Genomic DNA, 23,868 nt, shown 5'->3' on the forward strand with positions numbered 1-23,868 from the left:
GAGGCTCGTGTGTTTTAAATACATCCCAGCAAATTGTGGTTGGTGCAGCAACTCTGACGGTCTTTCTGGTTGACCTTTCAGGTTGCCCATTTCATGTCAAACAGCAGCCTCTCTAGGTAATGAGATCTACTGGAGCAAAGATTTTAAAAATGCATCATTTTGAATTTAATTCTTTTCAAATGAACATTTTCTAACAGGCATTAGAACATTCAGTCTTTCAGCAATGTTGTTTCACATCATGCCACGGTGTTCTACTGCGGCCACAAATGAACTGTTTTCTCTATCTTTTACACAGAATTCCCTTTGTAAATTAATTGAGTTTTGCTTAACTAACTTTGTCAGCATTGTTTTAATGGCTAATAGCTTTTGGGCTTGTCTTTGAAGGCTTAAATGAGTCATTTGAATATTCAGCCTGTTGTATGCGTAAGGTTTACTGGCATCTGAGATTTTCATGAGTACTACAAGTTCACAAAAGCCTACTTATGAGTAAATTTTGTTTGTGACACAGATTGGTTTGTTGTTAATTGGTGGTGAATTGACCTAATGTCTTAGGTACTTATAATGATTAGAAAAAGACCTGTTGCTCTCCACAGAGACCACAGCTGTAGCAGAGGTGGTTCTTCATGCTTGCCTCTTAGGGAGTAGAAGGGAGCCTGAAGACACCCTTTGGAAATCTGCCTTCCTGAAAGAAGCAGGAGTGAGCAAGGGCAGTCATCTCATTTTTTTAATTTACTCTGATCACTTTGACTTGGGCCAATGTGTTGCTCTCATATTCCCAAATACATAATGTAACGTGTCAAGAAGTTACTCATAATAGACCTAAAGATAGTTTATTTTAGTGGCTTTTGAGTTCAAGGTCTCTCTGGTATTAAAAAGACAATTGTGCACATTACCAAAAGTACTTATTTATCACTGACATTATCTTTCAGAGGTGTCAGAAAAAACAAACCAGTATGCCATATCTAGCCAGAACATACTGCATTCCAGACATGATCTTCATTGCACTGGAAAAACAAATGTGATATTTCTTACTTGACAATTCTTGCAAGATATTCCATGCTATATCATTCCAGTCTACAACTGGGAATACAGAAAAGAAAAAAAAAGGGGGGAAAAAAGGGTAGGAATAAAAAAAAAAGCTTGAAATACTGATTCTTTCACTTAAAACATCAAGAGCAGTGAGGGATTACAAAAAACATTTTAAACCTTTGACCAAATGTTTTTCTGGAATTGGGACAGAAACCAATTTTCTTAAATGCTTTATAAAACTGTATCATCATTGTTCTCATTGATAATTTATAAAAGAAAAATAGCAATGTACTTTCCCTCTGTATGTTGTTAATATGCAGAAGCTTTTTCAAGGTGATTAGTGAAACACTGTGCTGGTACAGGAACAAAAAGTACACATATTGTCTCCAGCAGGGTTCCAGAAGTGTGGGGTTTTTTTCTGAGCCTTTTTGTTCTATTACTTTAAATAGTAATCTCTTCATGCTTATTTCACTTTGTCCTTTATTATATTATTTTCATTGTATTGATTAAAATCCCATTACTGTTAAGAAAAGCTTATTTGACTACTCGATGCCAGGTCCTTTATTATCTGATAATCTTGTTTAAAAAATCCTCCAAAGAATATCTTAAATATCATGAGTATTAGTGCATGGATTGTGATTATGTATTTTAAGTACTTTTAAATGTTTGGTACTTCTCATTTTCCGCTCTATCAAAGTAACAAATGTTTTTCAGCCTTTTTCAGCTCTATTGGATTGTTAAGTAATTGTGTGGAAAACTCCTTTCCTTCTTCAAGATATTTACTGTTGTGAGGTATTGTTGTAATTTAATACTGCAAGAAGATAATGGAACAAAATTATTTTTTTTCTTTAAAAATATGAATCTTGACTAATCTGGCTTTCCTGAGTTTCTGAGGTAATATTTGTCCTTTTCTTTCTTCTTTGATTTTCTTTATGATGTGTTCAGATTGTCCTGGATCAGAATTTTTAGTGCATATGTGGGAATTAAGTTGGTAATAGGAACCCTCATCCCAGGAAACACGGAATAGCATTATTTCTTCAGGTGAAAATCAGATGTGTATTACATGATGTGTCATTTTTTGGTTTCTTTGTGTGTTTGGTTGTTTTTTTCATTTGCCTGCTATACAGTAAAAAAATTTCTTGATCTTACCTTAATTAATGAATTGGATCATATTTAAGCCATTGGTTGATTTTCTGTGATGATGCAAACAGCAATGAGCTTGATTCACTTATAAAAATGTGAGCAAATAAAATGAAATTTAGTGTTTATTAAACACAGAGCAAAAGCATAACATTCAGAATCAGAATCTGATAAATACAATGTATAACTTCCTCTAGCCTAGTGATATGCCTGAAACTAATGTCATTTTGAGAAAAATGGGGATGGCGCTTTATTGTTAAATTGCCTGTATTATACTGAATAAATGTATCTTCTATAAATGTATGAAGATGGGAAAAAAGGATGTAAATTGCATGTAAGTACTTCTTTAAAGTATTGACTTCAATTTTATTTTTATGTGGTTAGTAGGCATTGAAGGACAAAACTGTACATAAGCAAATGTGTCATTTGCTGGGAAAAGAAACTTTTTTTTTTACGTTGTATCACTGATTTTTAGAAAGAGAATCAGCTCTCAGTTCCTGAATCTGAATGATGCTAACAGAAAGAATTTATACAGTGATACAGGTGTTTCAGTCTGGCTGCAGGGATTCTCTGCATTCCTATTAACTTACTGTCTCTGCAGCAGTTTTAATGACAGTTACGGGATTTTAGTGCTCGATCAGTCCCCGTTGAAGTGACCACAAGTCTTTCTATTGGCTGTGAGTAAGGATCAAGGCCTTAGTGACTGACATTGAGCAAAATAAATTTTATCTGATCCCAGAAAAAATGGATTTTTATGACACAGCAATGTGTGGGTAAAGAGAAACAAGAAGATTGAAGCAGACTGGAAGAAGAGGACATTTATATTTTCTTAAAGCATTTGTCAAAACAGATTATGTCTTTCACAACACTAGTCTGAAAAAGACTACTTAGGTTTTTTTAATCTAGGGAAGCTGTCCCTTTCAGTGAACCAGAATGCCATTTCAATAGAGTTTCATACAGCTGTCACAGCATCTGTGACAGCAGATACTGAAGAGAGGTTTCCCTCAACGACAGTGGTGTCTCTGTATTGTACATGTTTAGATTGATACACATACCCACAAATCCGCATGCAAGTGTAATTTACAGCATTTGTTAAGTTAATGTTAATATCTGATGAATATCACAGCTGCAGGTCCTGTGACAAGCTGTCCAGTATGTAAAACCACTGTTGATCCAGCAGCTGTATTAGAAGGAGAAATAATTGACTGTCAGTCAGCAAGCCTTTGACGCAGGCTCCTTGCAATGACTGGTAGCTACAGAAGGGCTTGAAGCAGACCTTTGTGACTTGTCAGCCCATTATTTTTAATAACGGTGCCATGCCGTTAGTGTAATGATTTTGCTTCTATGTTTCAAGCATTTAATGGCACCACATGCAGCATCAAGCACAATAGGTGTAACTAAATGCTTTGAAAGACTTTAACCTGTATGACTGTGAACCCACATAAAATATTTTTTGGCACAAGAAGCTAATACAAGCTAATTGGGTTCAGAGAAGAAAAATATTATTAAATCCACTTTCTAGATTTACTGTGTGATGATAAGGAATGAATATGAGCTGTGTAGACAAGAGTGATACAGATATATTTTAAATGACTGAGATTGAGATTAGGATTATTTAGGGTATTGAAAAATTAGTGCTAGGAAGTGGGAAAGGGGAAATTAGTGGCAGAGAAATTACATATAGCTGTCACTTGCCATCTGTGCTTTGAATCTTTACCTGTTCTTTTAAGTCCTCATCACACTGAAAAGATCAAATACTGGGATTTTGTCCCGTGCAGAAGATCAGTAGTGGCTTTTCTTGAAAAACTGATACAGCCCTTCTAATCAAGAAACGATTGTTTTCACAACACTTCAGTACATTAATACCCTTGCCTGGGTTGTGAGTGTCCTCAGCCTGAACTGGAGGGGACTGCTGTTGCACGATCTCCACCAGACAAACACATCTCACTGCCCTCACTTGAGGATGTGTGGAGACAACTGGATCTCCAGTGACTGGCAGTAAAAGAAAGAATATCTGGGATTTGGAATTGAATATCTGGAATTGAGTGGTAAAGCAAGAAGAGAGTTGTGGAACCAGAAAAAAACAGAGCACCCAGGTTAAAAAAAGGCCCAAGAAACACATCAAGCAGAAGACAAAGAAACAGGGAAGTTCTGGGTTTAGCACCAATTCTCCACCCTATTTCTCTGTTACCTAGTCACCTCCAAATGCAAATTGTTCAACACTCATCCTCATAACAAAGTTTACAGACAGAGGAAGTTAATAACTTTTCTTTGCACTTGGACAATGCAGTTGATATAGCAAAAGAACAATTTAGCAGAACTTGATCAGTTACTAGTAAAGAAAATCAGATGTGGGTTAGAAACTAACTGAAGTCAGAAGTTATTTACCTAATCAGAGTGGAGCAGGGATTTATAGCAAATCCTCAGGAGAAAAAAAAGGATAATCTAAAAGTTGAATGTTGGAAAAGTGATGTAGAACTGGAAGCAGAGTCTTACAGAGGGATGTACTGACTAAAGTATATCAAAAGTGCCAAATGCCGTGGCTACAGAGGTTTTAAGGCAGCAAGCAATCTTAAGGCGAAAAGTGAAGTTCTAAAATAAGCTTTGAACTTACACCCTTATTTTGTCTTTTAGTATTAAAATGCATGGTAGAGAGCACAAGAACAGTGATAAATGGTGTTTCTCATAGATTCTTCCAAAGTTTTTAATTATTTTCCTGCCCAGTGAATCTGCTTCTCAGAAGCAGGAGTTAGTTTTTTCTTGCTTTGCTTAGGATGTTTTTTCTTTGGGTTTGGTTTTCTAAGGTTTTGACTGTCAGTAGCACTGAGTTACACCACTTGATACAGCAGGGAATTTCATTTTAATACCACCTTCTTTTATTCTGTCTTAACTTATCACATGGATGGCAGAACTGTGAAATTCCATTCATTACTTTCATTTCCTGTTATTTTCACTTCTCTTTGGGGACCTGATTAAAAGTAGTCCATGCTAGTACTTATTATCTCTGGTGTTGCTCTGTTGTGTTCTATTCCCTATTGCTTTTTTAGCCTTTGGAATTGATTAATTAAACCTTAGTATATAAATTAATAGGAAGCACAAATTTTTTAGTTTATTCATTAGTGTGTTGTGGGAGACATGTAGGTCTGTGCTGTGCTCAGATAACTTTTATCAGAAATTATTATTGTAGCAAGTACAGTTTTAGTACAGTTTTAGATGGTGACACTGAAAATCACATTTAAACACTTTACTTGTGTCATGTTGATATTTCAGATCATGTAATGCCTGCCTAATTGTCTCTCCCTTTCTCCATGTGGGCATGTCAATGTGAGCGTAGTGCTCTGTTGGTTTGCCACAGATTGCCAGTTCCACGAGCTTTGATGCTCCCTCAGAGCAGCAGTAATGTGAGAAGTGTCATGGGGCAGACAGCCATAAGGAAAGGGTTGTATGAACTCTGCCTGTAAAATCCTAAAGAAATTCAGTCTTTTTCCACAGAGAAATGTTACAGGAATTTGATGTAAACAAAGCAGCCAAACAGTCTGGAAGGGCTGCTTAGTAAAAATAAGATACTCTGATTATTTTAAGTGTCAATAGACACAGTATCACTAGATCCAAATGTCCAAAACCCATGTATCAGACCACAAAAGAAGTATACCATGCTATCTGGTCATTTTTGGAGACCATGGATGAGGTGATTTATTTTTATTCCGAGTAGCTGTCAGACTTCAATGCCTACAGTAAAGCACGGTCTTCCCAAAGGCAGTTTCACTGGCCTTTGCTTATTCTCTGCTGCTCTCCAGAGGCAGATGAGATTGTTTCCTCTTCACCTTGGTTCTCTCTGACATTTTGGTCTCCACCTGGGTTTTGGCTCCTTCTTTCTATGTCTGCTGTTACCATTCACTGTATTGTCCTCTCACGTGGGTGTTCCCCAGGAGCCATCACTACTCTGACCTAATCACGAGCAGATAGCTTCCACCACAGAGAATATTTAGTAGACTTTCATGTAGAATGACTTGAACATGGAGCAGACAGAACTCTCTTGCCTTCCCTGGGTCCACCCCCATTGGCTGACCCTCCAAGGAGGTGGGGAGATGTCCTGGCAGAGGCCGTAGCACAAGTTGGTACTGGAAACTTTGTTCTTCCTGTGCCTCCTGCTCACCTTCTGCTTTTACATTAACAGTGCTCTTCAGTCTCTGTTGCTGTTCTGTCCAGTTTCAAGAGAAATTGCCTGTTGGTGGTCACCTTGGTGAAGATCAGTCCACTGGATAATATTTGAACATTTTACTTTTTTGCCTGAAAGTACAATAAGGAGCCAGTGACCATTCTAGGGCAGCTTTAGAGGTCTCTGGGTGTGTTTCCTTATAAAGATAAAAGGCAAAAATGCTGGGACTCTTCTTCTTGGAAAATGTAAATGTAAACATTGCCTTTGAAGGACCTGGTGAACTTCATGGAGAAAAGTAGGGATCTTGTGTTAAAATCTGTTTCATATTAGCATCTTTTGGGGGTTGTGCTGGTAGTTTCTCAAATGATGAACAATTAGCCACAGCACTCTGATTTTCCTACTCTCATTTCCAGACAGATGATGTGTCTCCAATACAAATGGATGTATCTCCTCCACTGACATCACTGAAGTGGCCAGGAAATCAGCATATATTAATGCTGACACTGCATTGAGTAGGCAAATAGACAAAACTGATGTTCTCAAATGAATAGCTCTGAGGTTATACCTCTTCATTATCTCACTTGTTGCAGTAAAAAACATTCGTGTTTTGTCTGACATTGTGACATATTTAGAAATCTTTTTTATTCCCTGTCATCCCATAAAATTGAGTAACCACCTGTGTTAGTCTTCCTCCTGGGGTTGCTGATGGTACTAATTCACTGTCTGCCTCCTCCTGCTAAGTGAGCATCCCTAAAGATCATCTCTCCAGGTAAGAGCTGATATCAGTTTCAGAGAGGGCAGCTGTGCTGAGCAGGAAGCTGCCAGCTGGGCAGTGGTTAGGCAAGGGCAGCAGTTAACACATTTATTGTCACAGCTGAAAAACTAACCAGCTGTTGGAATTAGCCTACATGATCCTCCTTACAAAGAGGAATAAAACAGGCATCAAAAACTACCCTGCAGGCTGGCTGGCTAATTTTCAGTTTCTTTTTTCAGCTGTCTCCAGCTGTCGAGACAGTGAATGAGAGGTGTTTGACCAGATTATAATAATTTTCCTGTCTCAGAGAAGGGATACTGTGGAAAAGTCAGAGCTCCAGCAGGAGTCTGGATGCCTTGGGTGATTCTGGGACCACTTAAGCCTCCAAGAAGTTAACTGTCATTTACTGGAAGCTGGATAGCATGATATTCACACTTGCTGCTGGGACTAGAAATACAAGTTACTGTGCTAGTCCTGTCACAGGTTCCCCAGTTTGACCCTGCCATGGCAGCTTCCACCACAAAATTTGGGTGGAAAAGTTTAGTGAGTGCCAGTGGTGTGTGCAACCATGGGATTTCTGTACTTTTCTTTCTACTCTCAAAGAGGGGTAAGGATGATTGGCCAGTCAGGGGGAAAACAAAACCACAGTAAATATCTTTGAAGCAATAACAAATAAATCATCAGTTTCAGTGCTTGTGAAGGCAGGCCCTTAAACCAAGATCCACCCTCCTATATATAATGTATTTTTGTGGATGGGGGAGAAAGAAGAAAATTTTTTAAAAAATCTTTTTAGCATTTAGTTTATCAGATTGAGTGATTGAAACTTTGAGCAAGCATTGCCTGTGTGCTTCATAGTTGGGTTTGGTTTTGATTTTGCTTTAAAATATTAATCTCTAATTAAAACTCAAATCACACAGCATAATTTATTAGCATTCTTAGTTAGCTGCAGTACTAAAAGGAGAAAGATGTAGCTCAGGAGTTTGAAGGAAACCTTTTCTAAGTATTAACTCATCCTTTAACTCCCCCAGTGTGGTCTGTGTTGTTGGATTTAGCTTCTCAGCAAGTTGTTAGGAAGGAATGTGTGGGTAATGATCAGCATTGGTTTCTGGGAAGAGAAGAAACCAGTCTTCTTTTTCTTTTTCTTTCTTTTTTTTTTTTTTTTTTTTTTTTTTGTTGTTGTTGTGACACATTGACAAATTGTTCCATTCAGAGCAGTCCAAAGAATTATTCTTAAGAAAGTATTTTCAGATGTGGAAATTCTAAAGAATGCATGAAACATTAGATACTCCATGAAAATGGCCTCTGAGAATCATCCTTCTGGCTGCCACTTGTCTCCCTTCCCTTAGGGATCACAGTATCCCAGTATGGGTCAGGCTGGCAGGGACCACAGTGGGTCAGTCATCTGGTCCAACCTCCCTGCTCCAGCAGGGTTATCCTGGAGTACTCTCCCAGAGGATGCCACTGTAGTATCCATAAAATACTTTTTCCCCAGTATTTGCTTATTTTTTAGTTGAGTGTGTGTGTATATTTAGAACATATTAATTGTTGGGGTTTGATTTCAATCATTTGCCTAGGAATTTCTGAAAGCAATTAAGTTTTATTTAGCATTTTGATGTATTTTGTGCCATGTATGACTCTAGAGAAACTTCATCTTTTAAATGTATTTTGTTTAAAATCAAAAATATATACCGAGTATGTAAATGAAAAACCTGATGGCTTTCTGACCTCTCTTCATTTGTTCTAAAGAGACTTAGTTGATTTAATCAAATTAAAATATTATGAAGGACTGGTAGTGACAAAAAGGAAATACACCAAAGGCTTTGGCGGTGTATAGACTGAAGGCTTTTGCATTATATAAATGCTTCATTAGAAATGCTGTGGCTGAACACTGTATTTATACTTACTTTTTACAAAAAGAAGACATAGGAATAATGAGCAATTCTGCCAAAATGGACTGTGCCCTTGGAGATTGTTCTAACTGGATTGAAATACAAAATTGCAGAATGATTTGGATTGTAACAGACCTCAAAAATCATTTAGTTCCTAAAAAAAATCATTAAAGATAAATTGTGAGTTAGGAAAAAACCTTTTATGTAATTAAAGATTTTAAATATAGCATTACAGAGTGTTTATCTCCAGTCTTCCCTTTTGTTATGTGCATTATCCTGTAGAGAGTTAAAAAACCCATCTGGTACCTGTGAAGCTAATTGAAATTTTGAGATTTGGGCACCTGGCAAGGGGTAACTGTAGGAGACTAGTCTCCATGGGTTTACTGTGTAACAGAAAGACTCCATCTTCAGCTTAATCTCTGCTGTGAAGTGATTTAATTCTGTTATCTCCCTGCACTGATTATCAGGGGAGCCCCAAGGAGATGAATTTCTAAGAGTACCCTTGCTGGAATTGCAGAGCTCTCCCATTTCCCCACCTTCTCTCGTGGTCAGACCCGTAGCTGGCGCACAGCGTGGCTGCTGGATTACAGTGTGGGGTTTCAGCTGTGCAGCCAAATGGCATGTGGCCATAATTTTAAGACTAAAACATGGAAAAGCAATCATATTATGCTTTCAAAATTGTCTGGGGGCCACAGGCTTCCTTTGGGGAAAAAAGCAGGAGTTGATTTGTGGTTTTCTTTGACAAAAAAGCCCTGATAACTCTACATTACTTCTGGATTCAAGGCATGTTTGCTTGGGGGTTGAGACTCAAGGAGAAACATGAAGTGCATCCTGGGGTGCTGGGAAGGGAAAGCTGCAGGAAAGTTTGTGTGTCCATTGCAACACCCTCTGCCTGTGTCTCATTTGGAAAGGTCCCTCTCTCCTGGGTGTCTGAGTGACAGCTGGTGGTGTGGAGGGATGTAAGCCAGGTTCTGAGGACTGGGCTGGGCAGCACTCTGCTCCTGCAGAAATCCTCTTAAAACAGGATTAAGCCTAACCAATTCCAGTCACAATCTGTATTTTCCAGGCAGATCCTCCTTGTCCCCTCAGCGCTGTTGGAAGTACCAGGCACAACCTGCGTGCTCCAGCTCTGGTGAATTTCAGTGGACCCCTCTCAGTGATTTCTCTGTCATAGCATTTTGCATTTTCACCCACAATCCCAGGGTAGTTTCTTACAGAAAAAAAATCAGCTTTAGTAAAGTCCAAAGGGGCTATTGGGACTTATTTTCATATTTAATTCTAAAATCTTTCTCAACAGTGGTACTTGGACACTTCACTTTGTTGCTGCTGTGTCTCTTTTATTCTGGCCTCTCACTTTTACTGGCTAAGTCTGCAGGAGGATACTGACTATCCTGTTGTGCTGGTGCATTTTGCATTAAATATTGAAATTCTGACTTCTTGCTCTGCCTCCAGCCTGCAGAGTTGTCCTGGCATCCTCCAGGAAAGTTGGGGTATAATAAACAAGTTGTCTGCAGAGACAAACAGTTCTGTTCGCTGATGACAAGAATTTTGATAAGTGTTTTGACCCTTTGAAGTATTTGTGCAGTATCCCTGAGGATTTGCTTTTCCTTTCAGTTGAAAATTAGCTGCTGCTTTATATATATTGGGGATGTAGTATAATTTTTTAAAACTCTTTTAAATATTGTTGTGCTTCTGAATTTCAGTGATTTTTTTAAAAGCAACCTTTGAATATTTATATTTCCTCTGTGGTTCCCTCTCTTGGTACACTCTGTACATTTTAGAAGACTTAGTGATCTCATACTTTCTGTTCTTATGTACGGATGAACCAACAATGATCTGCTGGAAAAATACTGAAGTGAGTTACCAGCAGCCCAGGTCAATCAGACTCATATTTCCCAAGGATGAATGACGGTAGAATTACAAACACTGGTTTTCAGATTCTGTGGCACTCTGTGTTCAGAAACAAAATTTATAAAATCAGTGAGAAATATTATAAACTAAAATATTATGCTTCTCTGATCCAGATCCTCACTTCAAATTTGTCTTACTTACATAATGAAAGTTAAAATAAGTCCTAAAGTTCTCTGAATATGTTACAGAAACTTTTTGTGTGTTTTATGCAGTGTAAAATATACTATTTTAGACACAGTGATTTCAGATAGGTTAAAATAGTACCCTATAAACTGAAGTTATTTTAGTACTCATCTGGATCTTCAAAGTAGTTTGAGTAGTGTGTCTCCTTCCCTCTTTCCTTCCTGAAGAGTATAGTAGGAGTTTTGTTTCTAACTCTGATATCAGTACATGACTGACACTTAGTACAGGTTGTGGTGTATCAACATAAGAAAAATTGAAAAATTCAGTGGCGAGGTAAATTACAAAAAGAAAGCAAGACAAAGGAATTCAGCTAATATAAAAAGTATCATACCTGGCCCCCTTTGCTGTCCTCCATCTCCTTCTGAAAACTGCATTTGTCAGCTGACAAGACATCTGTGACATTGAACTATTAAACTGAGTGAAAATAAGATGCAAAAATTTTCAGTGCTTTACAGGTTTTGCTTTGACGGGAAGGATTGATCTGCACATAAGCTTGGCAGAGTCATAAACCACCTTTTGATAATGCCCCAAATGCGCTGGTCATTCTTTGGGTTCAGCTTGCTGCTGTTGTTTCTTGACTTTAGTAATGGGCATCCCCAGACAAAAAAGAAAACCTGTAGGAACTTGCAACATTATGTAGGTTTGCTAAAACTTGGGAGTAGAAATAAAACCTTTAACCAGAGAGTCAGGTTTGCATCACAAGACTTCAGGAAGCCAGTGCATAACTTCATAACCAGAGTAATGAGATACCCAGCCCTGACTTAATGGCTGAAGGTTGAATAGGTACTAAGCATTGCTTTTTTTTAACTTTGTGAAAGTTTTTGTTCACCTTGATAATGGTAATGGTGAAAAGCTTGAAAGATGTCTGAGTTGTGAGCACTGGTTATGTTATCTCATGCATGAGCAGAAATCAGTATTTTACTATGTCTAGTTATTAAGATTTACTGAGCTGTTAGATTTATTTATTGCATGTTATTTTCTAGGGCACCTCAAGTAATTTATAAATGTACTCATTGTTTATAATCCCTGACACAGATGTCTTTTTCCATTTATTTTGTTCTGTTTAGTTTCTATCTTTCTTTAAAGTTTTGTGTTTTGTTTAAAAGTATACAATATTTATGATTTGGAGGGTGGGGAGGGCAGGGCTGGAAGAAGAACACCCTCCTCATTTCCTTTTTTTTTTTTTTTTTTTTTTTTTTTAAGCCTAAATACTGTTAAGCAAAAGTCAAAGTCTAATTTCCCAATCAAAAATGATCAGAGTGTGAAATCTCTCCCGTTCTGTATGCTGAAAGCTTTGTTGAGTATTTCCTGGTCTCTCTCTCCAGGAGCTGACTGTCTGCATAATGCACACTGGAGCTTCATCCTAAAATAAAGATGGAGTTAGATGGAATCAGAAGCAGTCCTGTGGTTGTTCCAGTTAGTGTGAGGGAATATAGAAAACTTACCTGTTCCGTTGCTCCCAAAGATGAAATATATCCTACGAAGATGATCTGTTGGCTGGAGCACATCTCCTAGGAAGACATGCTGAGAGGATTGAGCTGTTCAACCTGCAGAAGTGTTTATAGAGACCTCACAGCAGCCCTTCAGTACCTAAAGGGGTCTGCAAGAGAACTGAGAGGGATTTTTGGCAAAGGCAGGTAGTGCTAGGACAAGGGGGAATGGCTTTAAACTAAAAGAGATTGGTTTAAATTAGAAACCAGGAAGAAATTTTTTTTATGTGAGGGTGGGGAGACACTGGAATTGGAGGAGGAGCTGTGGCATGAAGTGTTCAAGGCCAGGTGGGACAAGGCTTTGAGCAACATGTGAAAGGTGCCCCTGCCCATGGCACAGGGGTTGGAACCAGATGATTTTTACTGTCCCTTTCAACCAGGCCGTTCTATGGTATGAGAAAATACCAGACATCCATAGCTGAAGGTTGCATGGAAAATGGTTGAGGGACTGAAGTGCAAATCTTGGGTTCTACCACTTATTGAAATGAGCTTTCAGTGACAGAGCTCACATCTGAGGCTATACCAACACACAGCCTTGTTATTTGGCAGATTTACCAGAAATACGTTGATGCCTTTTTTTCCTAACCACCTGACCCAACTGAAAAAAATGAAAGCTCCATTAAATAGTGCCTAAGATGTAACATAGATGTTTATTTCTACTTATTTTTTGCATTAAGACCAAAGAGTGCAAGTTCATAATTTTCAAACCATCTTAAACAAGAAGAATCTTCCACTCCTGGCAAAACACATTGCTGCGTGCTGTCCTTTTGACAGCTGTGTTTGGAAATTTTCCTTGTTAACAAAACACACTACATCAGAGTGTTCTGGCAGGTTGTATTGGTATGAGCAGACACTGGGGTAGAGTGCAAGTAGGAACTCTATTACGTTTTCTGTCAATTTTGGTTGATGCCTTGCTGCAGGAACAGCTCAATGTTTTCACTTTGACATTGATTGAGAAACTTTCTAGAAAAAAGCACATGTGCTTTTTCCATTTTTACCACAACATGGTAACTTTTCAAAATTGAGGAGGTTTTTCTCATTTTTTTCTTCCTGTGAAATTTATGTCAGCTCTTTTAATCTAAGTGATTTGGAAACAGGATAAAATATTTTCTTCTAGAAGTCAGCAGTTAGGACTTGAGATAGCATGTACCAGAGGTGGGGTCTGTTCTTAGGTGAATAACCAGTCTGCAAGTTCTTCAGACTGTAGAGAAGAGGTTTCCAGACATGTTGTCTGCTTGTACTCACCTTGATGCTGTTTTCTGTAATATCTTATGCTTTTACGTTACCATTCAAAAAAATTCCAAGTCCCAGTAGATTGAAGCGCAGAAAGCTTGTAAACCTGGTGTGGGTTTCTCCTCTGTAAAAAGTACTCTAATCTTTGTAAGAGACATCTTAAAATGAGATATCAAGCTACCATAAAACCTGTGTTCTGTTTCAGTCACACAAATACCTTATCAAATTGGGATTGTGTGTATCTTTGCAGTACCCTGATTTCATTGTGTCATTGATTTTGCTCGCCTCTTGCACCTTTATGGTCAACCAGGGAAGCCTCATCTCATCTCTTTCCTTTGTGCTCTCTGTGCCTTTTCTCTGCTTTTGAAACTTAATGGCTTGGTTTTATTTTGTGTGTCTGGCAGAAGTCTCAAAATACCATTTGATATAGCTAGCAGGGAGATTGACTTAATGGAGTCTTAATTTCCATGCAATGGTTAAACTTCAGTTAGAGACAATCTTTTCAAGAAGAGTTTAATGTATCTTAGAACTTCCATCATGATTTATTGGGGTTTTTGCTGCTTTGGGGTTTTTTGAGTCACAGTTTAACTCAGGAAGAATACCATATTTTCATGGTTTTGCAACTGCTGATTGATGTAATGGCTGCTTATGTGTAAAAGAAAAATTAAAACTTTTATTTATATACAGATGTGTTTTGTGTTTAATGCTCTTCACAACTTGGAAATGTGGAAGATGTTCCGGTACCAAATAAATGTATTTGTATGTCACAATCATCCTAATAAGAAGCCAGTCTAATATGTCATTATTCAACTAGGTGCTCTGGAACATTGGCTAACCTTTCTTTAATTTCAGGGGTTTTTTCCTGAATATTGCTGCTGGAAATTTCAAGGGGGAAGGAACCCCCACCTTTTTGTAATGAAACCTTAGTAGACTTGCCGTCCTGAGTCTCAGGCAGCATTAGTTTCTAGTGGGGATTTAGCAATAAATATAATTTTCTCTATTCTCAATACAAATCCTAAGATTAATTTTTTTGTGAAGTATATTTAGGTCATAATTAGAACTGAAGTTACTCATCGTCGTACAAGTGCCCTGACAGAAAATACATACTTATCCTACCCTATCAAAGTCTCATGCATTAAGTATATGCTGCATGCAATACTTCTAACTTAAAGCCTATTCTGTATATATGCATTAATTTAAGTTAATTAACAATTTCACTGTAGAAATTAGAGTTACAATTGGAGAGTGTTGTGTTAAGTACAGGGGAAAGCAGGTGAAGTATGAGAATGCTTTCTTATAGTCAGTGGTTTTTTTGTTGTGTCTTTAAACATGATATCCTGCAATGAAACACTGTGACAGTGATAAACATGATGGAGCCATTTGTTTGCTAAAAGATTGGGTTGTTGCAAGCCTAAGCAGAGCTAGACTGAAGTAATTCAAGGTCCTGTGGGGAAATCATGCTACTGAAGCATAGCTCCTTATATACATATTAAGTACATTTAGATTAATTATCTTCTCATGATAACGGTATAGCTACTGCCTATTACATTTTATTAGCATTGCCTTATAGATGCTCCATGATTATTTTCTGTCTTTCTCTTCTCCCCCTCTTAGTGGAATCGGTCGAAATTGGCCATGGGCCTCTGGTGGAAGCAGCATTTTGGCAGAATTTGGGACTTTGCATCTGGAGTTTGTACATTTGAGCCACCTGTCTGGAAACCCTGTCTTTGCTGAAAAGGTTAGACTGCTCTGTCAAAATCATGTTGTAAAAGATAAAGCAGAGACTAATATCAATGGGGAGAGATTTGGGTTTTCCTCACTTGTAAGCATTTGTCACATTTTCCCTAATTACCTTGGCATGGTTTTGTATTAAAAAGTCAAAAGTCTCTTCCAAAATTATTCTGATGTATGTTCTTGTATATGGCCCCATAAAACATTTAATTTCTGTTTATCTTCTACAATAGTATCACATTAAGCAATCAGACTGTACAGCTTTCTTCAGTTCTTTACTTAATGGGGTGTAAACAAAACCTGACATTATATTCAGAATAATAACTGATGCCTAGAGAAAGCAAAGCACCATGGCAATTTCAACAAGTTTACTCTTCAAAATGCTGTATAATATGACTGCTGTCAGTGAGATCAGAAAGCCCTTCCATTGCACTCTAAGAAATATACTTTGAACTTTCTTTGGGGAAGGAAAAAAGAAATCACATCCTTAGACAAACCAGTTGTTGTGCATACTAATTCTTCCAAAATTTGATAACATTGTCTTCTGGATGCTTTTTATATGCATGAGCCATGGAAAGAACTCCTCCTTCCCTCAACTCCCACCTGAACAATTTTGCTTTGCTTTTTGATATATTAATAGCCAGTAAGTCCTGTTCTTTATAATACACTTTATCATTTATCTTCTTTATATTTCCTAATTAAATTGATTAATTGATTTTGTATTCTTACTGCAGCCACCCCATGTGACCTAAAGCTGATATTATCGACTTAATAATCTAATTATTGATGAGACTCCAAATGTTTAGCAGTAGGTCTAAAAGCAATAATCAAAGCTAAAATTATTATTGGGTAAGGACTGAATGGCTTTGCTGCAGGACCATTGTCAGCATTGGAATAAATTTTGTGAAGAAAACTCCTAGCAATTTTCATGTATTTAGGGCTAAATTTAAGGACAGTTTCTCTTAAATTTGAAGTGCGGAGGGGGAATGGTTGGGTAGGGGGTGGCAGCACTGAGGAATAGCCAGAAACAAACTGACAACATAAGTTAATTATCTTGTGGCCTTTATGGCCTTTAGTGCATAAGATCTCTTCTACTAAGAGACAATGAAAGTATGTATCTTAAAAGTCCTAGCCCATGGTTCTTCTACACAGTGGCATCGTGCTCTAGCTGCAAGATGCTGGAAATCTGTTTATGTAAGCTGTTCTTAAAACCTTTTAGAGATTGCAATTCCAAAGCCCTCAGAGACAAACCATTCCAGGGCTGGTACACTTGATAAAGAAGAAACACTGGAATAAGCTTTGCATGGCTGTATTCATAGAAGAACTCATTAATTGAGGTCTAGGACTCATTGCAGCCTGCATTTGGGCAATGAGTAGTGTCAAGATGCAGGAGGCAGTTTGTGTACCACAACAGAAATCCTTCTGCAGCTTGGTATAAGTTAATTTATCTTCTCTTTCAGTAGCTACTTCACTGGGTCTCTAGGCACTCGGGGGTTTATAATGAAGCTGTCAGTACCTTTTTGTTACAATTTCTGGCCTGCAGTGCTCACGGTCCTCATCCTTCCAGGCTGCTACATTTGTTTTTCTGTGAATCCTAAAACGCAGTATAACTCACTTCATGTGCTGTGCAGTGGATTGTGCTGCTGGATGGCTCCAGCTGCTGAGCATCTGGACTGTAATTGTTTCCCCAGGCATCTCATTTGTAGTGAGCTCCTTAGCAGTGCTGGCAGAGCGCTCAGGGCTGCCTGGGTCCCTGCTGCTGGGCAAGCTGGTTGTGTAAAGCCCAGTCAGTTCCAGCCATGCTCTCCTTTCCAGGCAAAACTCCTTTGCAGTGCACTTCCACATCTGGACTAGGTGATAAGCTTAATATTTAATAGCATTTCTGATTTAGGCATACGAGGAATATAAATGCTGATGTAGCTGAGCGTAGTTAAGGCAAATAGCCTCAGTGAATTTCTGCATCCTGTGAAAAAGGGGGATACTCTGCATGGCAAGTCCTGAACTTTGGAGCTTGCTCCTGTTGTGTTGTTTCAGGGCTGACAATTGACACAGAAACTTCAGAGGTTTTTGGGAACATGTTTCCATGATGATATCAGCTTTTTCAATAGTGATATGACTGCACAGAGGTGATTGGGTGTGTGTGTGTTGAATAAGATGAGGGGAGTTATTTTTAGGCATATTTACACTCCTGTATTTTGTGGGGAAAATGGATAAGTGCTCAGTGTTTTGTACCTTCCACTAGGTAATGAATATCCGAAAAGTTCTAAATCGCCTGGATAAACCAGAGGGCCTTTACCCCAACTACCTGAATCCCAGCAGTGGCCAGTGGGGCCAGCGTAAGTAGCTGAAGTCTTTGTTACTATGACCTGTCTATCAGCATTCTCTTTGCAGACCTTAACTTCTTTCAGTTGCTGTTACTTGTTTTTTATATAAAAAGAATTTTTATAACATATAGAAACTCACTTTATGTCTGAAGTTCTATAACATGTAGAAAATACTGCAGTGTTAAAATAATAATCTTAATTGCTGTATTTTAATATAATTTTTCTGAGCTTTCAGTGTGACTTGTGAAAGCGGGGAAATGTATGAATATGTATGACTTTGGAAAGGAATTTGTGGACTACAGAAGTCTCTTATTCAAAAATCTAAGGTGCTCTCTGAAGTAGCTGTATAAGGAAGCATTATCAGCTTATCTGAATCAAATTCCACATTTTCAGAGTTGTGTGGCTCTACTGAAGGAAAAAAAGTGATGAGACAAGTCTTTCCAGTTAATCCCAGCTGTGATTTCTGTTGAAATTTAATGCCACCAACTGAGGAAGAAAACTAAACAGAAATGTGTCATGGTATTAATCCCCTTGGAACCATTACTGAAGATACCAAAATTAGAAGGAAAAGACTATAAAATACTTGAATTACTTGAATTCCTTAGCCCCTTCATGATGACTGAGCCTTTTGTTGTTGTTCATTGCCTTCTCTGATTTCCACAACATGTTGAAAGCCTGCACAGTGTGCAGGATCATGCAGGCCTTACTGCTTTTTTCACCTTTCCTGCTTATGTTCAGTCTGCCACCGTCCTATTCATGCAGTTCTGTCTTTCTATTTTTTCTTCCTTACATGAGTGAATAAAAACAAGCAAGATATGCTGTCACGGTCTGAAAAGATAGGGGCAGAGTAGCTGGGCTCCTACATTATCAGAGTGCAAGCTGGTTGGGTGATGAAACAGGGGGAAAGGACTGGAGAAGTTCATTAATATAAGAGTTTGTTTAGGATGTAGCTAAGGGGGAAGGGAGGTTCTGGACTCCTTATGGGACTGACCACAGTCTGAATAGTTAATTTTCACAAAGGCAAAGACAAGTGTCTGCTCCCTACTGTGCCTCAGACAAATGCACCCACCATCCACTTCACGAGAAGCGATGGGTCCCCCACCCAGTCTCCACCAGGCAGAAGTAATGGACCTTAAAAACGAAGGGGAGCAGAAACAGGTTTCTTCTCAGACTGGCATGAGAATTCCTTCCCAATTCACCTCATCTTCCCACATGTCCTCATACAGTAGTTATGAGGCCCTGGAATCTGAGGACCGGGGAAATGAGAATGTGCACAAAGGCTCATCCAGTTGGAGGGATCACCCAGGGTAAGGGAATGCTGGAAGGAATACTTGACCTTGGTCAAAAGGATTGGGTTAAAGAACATCTAGGCAAACTTTACATCCACAAGTCCATGGAACCTGATGGGATGCATCCCCGAGTGCTGAGAGAGCTGGCAGAATATAGCCAGGCCATTCACAATCATCTTTGAGGACTCACAGAGTTCAGAAGAGGTGCTTGAGGACTGGAAGAAAGAAAATGTAATCCCAGTGTTCAAGAAGGGCAAGAAGGATGACCCAGGGAACTATTGACCCATCAGCCTTGCCTCAATTCCTCAAAGGTGATGGAGAACCTCATTCTAGAAGTCATCTCTATCCATATGGATGACAAGAAGTTGATCAGGAGTAATCAGCACTGGTTCACTAAAGGTAAATCCCTCTTGACCAACCCAATTGCCTGCTGTGATGTGGCAGCTACCTACATGGATGAGGGGAGAGCAGTGGACACTGTGTACCTTGAGCTTAGCAAGGCTTTCGACACTGTCACAACATTCTCCTGGGCAAACTCAGGAAGTGTGGCCTGGATGAGTGGACAGTGAGGTGGATTGAGAGCTGGCTGAACAGCAGCTCCCAGATCCTGGGCTGCATTAGGAAGAGCATTCCCAGCCGCTCAAGTGAGATGATCCTGCCTCCTTACTAAGCCCTATTGAGGCCACAGGTGAGGTGCTGTGTCCAGTTCTGGGGTTCTGGACTCCTCAGGACCAGAAACAGGTCTATCAGATGGAGCAGGTCTGTCAGAGGGTGACAAAGATGACTGGGGACTGGAGCTTCTCTCCTTTGAGGAGAGGCTGAGAGGGCTGGGCTGGTTCAGCATTGAGAAGAGACGACTGAGAGGGAACCTTGTCAATGTCTCTTAAGTATCTGAAGAGCAGATGTCAGAGGATGGATCAGGCTCTTTTCCAGGCTGCCAAGCAATAGGACAAGAAGCAATGGGAAGAAACTGATGCACAGAAAATTCTGCCTGAATATGAGGAAGAACTTTTCTGTGCAGGCGACAGAGCACTGGAACAAATTGCCTTTGTCTGGGAGAGGTTGTGGAGTGTTCTTCACTGGAGATATTCAAGATCTGGACACAATCCTGTGTCATGTGCTCTAGGATAACCCTGCTGGCGCAGGGAGGTGGGACCAGATGATCCATTGTGGTTCCTTCCAACCTGATCCATTCTGTGATTTCTGTGATTTTATTTATTAAAATATATTTTTGAAACTTTTGTGTCACTCTGAGTTAAAAAGGTGTCCAAAAAGGTTGTGCTACTCAGTTGTATTTTCCCATCAAGGCAAGTGCCATTTCCCTGTATGAATTAGAAGTACACCTGGCATTTCTCAGTCTGCTATGCTGTGAGGCAGGTCACTGTGCCACAAGGCCTGTGGCAGCTCAGCATGCATGACCATCAGCTGTGGTTGCATGTTGGTATAAACCCTGACATCCCTTTACAGATCTCAGATGTGTGCCCAATTGTAACACGTGTTGGTTCAGCACAGCTTTGCAAGACATAAAAACCTCCCCTGGAAGTGTTGATCCTACAGCAGTAGGTACTGGATTTGATTAGAAACAATCTCAGCACCTGTGAGACAGATCCAGTTAACTCCTTTCTTGGCTTCTGTTAGCCACAGAAGCAGCTTTTGATGCTTCATGAGAGCAGATCTTTCTAGAGGCTGAGGCAGTTAGTGGCTCTGCCTTGCATATTTTAAAGCTGTCAAAACAGTTATTCTGCCTATGGCCTTTGTTATTTCCATATTTTTAATATAATTGCATCTTAAGCACTCCTCATTCACATGAAATGCCAGTTTTTGTTGGTATGCACAGAAAAATTTGTAGTGTCCATGAGCTTTGTTTTCCAATAGCATGCAGTGTTGATGAGTAAATAGCTTCCCATGCCTGTGAATGATGGGTGCAGGTGTTGATGCAGGTCTATCCCTTGCATGCTGAAGCAGCAAAGACAAGTTCCATCTTGTTACATCTCTTTCATATGAGTCGCCTCCATTCACCAACACTGATTAAATAATTTTTTCCCCACAGAGAAGATCAGAACGTGAGACTTGAAAAATATGTCATTTGAGATTGCTTTTCTAGGCTGTTTTCAGCTGATTACGACAGAAGGGGGAAACCAAACAATCAAGACCCTTAATTGGCACAAGACAGAAATATTTTCTCTTAAATATAAAGTGGAGAGGGAGGAATGGTTTCTGAATGTTTCTTCTCCAGCAGCGCTGTAGCTGTGAGGGCCGCTGATGGATCTCTGCCATTGTTCCTGTAAATTCATTTAGCCCTTGTTATTTTGACAGTAAACTGACAGTGATTTGCTGCAGCATGCGTCAATTGGATTTGTCTACTGCAATAATGTATATAATAACAGGGCTTATTATTGATGAAACTCTGCTTGTGCTATTTAGTTTGCAAATGTCAGAGGTTTCTATGGTAATTTATTTAGGAAACTGTAAAGGTCATTTAAATGCTGCTGTTCAAAGATCAGCCTTTGATCACAGGAAATGTTCCCATTGTTTTAAGAAACCTCTTCTCCTTTTGGATTATGAACATTTAATTTAAAAAATGGTGTAGTCTTCCCAGAATTTCAATATATCTCATTCAAAAGAGGCTGGAGAGGAAAAAAAAGCCTTTTCAAAGTGTATTGTTCAATGGTACAATATTCTTGGTAGGCAAAGGGACAGGATGCATTCAGAAAACTAAATTTTTTTTTTTTGCATGTCACAGGATAGTTGAGGAAAAGGATGCTGTTGATGTAGTTGGAATAGACAAATATCTATCTTCTACATTTGCATGTCTTTGCAAGCTGTCTGGAAGGTGAAGGGAGACTTTCCATGGAGAAAAGAAACAAAGGGGTATAAAAATAAATTCTCTGTGTTCCTTTGAATTCTACCAACACTGGCATAACAGTGAAGCTAAGATCAGAGTTAGGTGTCAGGAAGTGTGAGCTCAGGATCACTAACCCTTCTGCTTCTCGCTTTATGAGTCTGGATCCTCCCATGCTGGTTTTTTTGGTTTTCTCTTGGCCAGAATTTTGTGGTATGACGCAGGAACTTGCTGTGTGATCTGTGTAATGACATCTCCATCCTGGATTTTTTGAGTGGAATTAGCAGGTCCGTCCTTTGCTGTAAAATTTACAGTTATAGATGAGAAGTCCTGGTAAAGCACTCCAAAATTTTTCACTGAAGACTCAGTAAATGCCAAATCCCTTAATTTTGCCAGGCAGCAACAAGTTTCAAAAGCTAACCTCTAGCTACTCTTCACTTAATGGAGCTCAGAAAAACACTTTACATGTATATATAGTTGTATTATTTAATGTATTTTGGGGATCTATGCTGAAATCATGATAACTCATCAAAATTTTGCCAAGAATCTTGTAGGTTCCTGGACAGTAAGTGGGTGCAATCTTGTACAAGCAGCTGAGAGCATCACTAAATTTCCCAACACTGGTGCAACTGATGTTGAGTGTCTGGCTTGTGTGATGTTGGTGTTTCCAGAGTCACTAAATTGTGCAATTGAATAATCACAGCATTTGTAGTACCAGATTGTTTCACATAGTAAGCATAGGGCAGAATAAAGCAGTGTCACAGCAACAATCCTCTGTAGGTGGGGTGAAGTCCTTTTTTTCCTTCCAAACCACTGCTGAGTTCTGAGAGCAGTCAGAAGTATAGAAATACAGTATTATTTTTAAACATATGGCTCAGCATTTTGAAATACCACTAAATAACCTGAAATTCAACTCTGCAGTAAGGAGCTAAAAGCCTTTTTTATGAAGTCACTTAAATGGAAAGTTAGTGACTAAAAGAGCAATGCCTGCACTTTAAGGGAAAGCCTTTATCAAATCAGAGAACACTTTCTACTTTTTTACCTTTTTAGAATAAAAAAAGAAAAAACTTAGTTTGACATGGTTTTGTATGGAATAGACTACGTGAATTAGAATGGACACATATAAATTGTTTTCTCTTTGCCATGATCTCCTGCAGCACATTGTGGATATTAAATAACTATGGTATTTTAGCTAGATTAAAAATATAGCAATAAAAGAAATAATTCTCCGTATATACCAGTAAAGTTTTTCCTGAGGGTCCAGGCTTATGTTTATTAAAGATGTTGTAGAAATAGATCATTAAATACACTGTTTCAAACTGTAATTGTATTTTATTGTCCTGGCTGAAGATGAAATTGTTGTTCAATCTCTTTCTTCCCTATTAAGATCATGTCTCCATTGGAGGGCTTGGGGATAGCTTTTATGAGTATCTGCTCAAGGCATGGCTGATGTCAGACAAGACAGATGAAGACGGCAAGAAAATGTATTATGATGCTGTTCAGGTAAATAAGACATTTAAATCTTCCTTTCCATAATAATCTAATATATAATAATCCTAAAGAGACAGGCTGCGAGGACAATATGAGAGATTTATGTATTTGCTACCACAGGGTGTTTTTTCAAAGAATTAGTTTCTGTTCTAAAAAAGACTTCTTCAAATAGAAGTGCTAGAGGAATACAGATACTGTGGGAAAGGGGAGAATTTTGAAGTATAACATTTTTTTTTCTTTTACTGCAATATAGTCAATTGTCTCTGGAGGAGAGAGGTATAAAAGAAGCAACAAAAAATGCATCTACAAGTAGCTCTCAGATGGACATTCAATTCTTTTTCCTGAGTCTTCTCTAGATATATATTAGTCTTGTCCTTTTCCTTTACATAAAGGAGGGAGTTCC

At 38.7% G+C, this 23,868-nt stretch overlaps 1 protein-coding gene across 1 annotated transcript in view; it reads left to right on the forward strand.

Moving 5' to 3' along the window:
- The window catches only part of MAN1A1 (mannosidase alpha class 1A member 1), a 141,362-nt gene that overhangs the window by 96,488 nt on the left and 21,006 nt on the right, over positions 1-23,868 (forward strand). Inside the window, exons 6-8 of the mRNA XM_059842212.1 lie at positions 15,403-15,526; positions 17,762-17,855; positions 23,362-23,477. Coding sequence (XP_059698195.1) covers positions 15,403-15,526; positions 17,762-17,855; positions 23,362-23,477 — 334 coding nt within the window. The remainder of the gene's footprint in view (positions 1-15,402; positions 15,527-17,761; positions 17,856-23,361; positions 23,478-23,868) is intronic.

Source organism: Haemorhous mexicanus, chromosome 3 (genome assembly GCF_027477595.1).
Source record: "Haemorhous mexicanus isolate bHaeMex1 chromosome 3, bHaeMex1.pri, whole genome shotgun sequence".
Classification (NCBI taxonomy): domain Eukaryota; kingdom Metazoa; phylum Chordata; class Aves; order Passeriformes; family Fringillidae; genus Haemorhous; species Haemorhous mexicanus.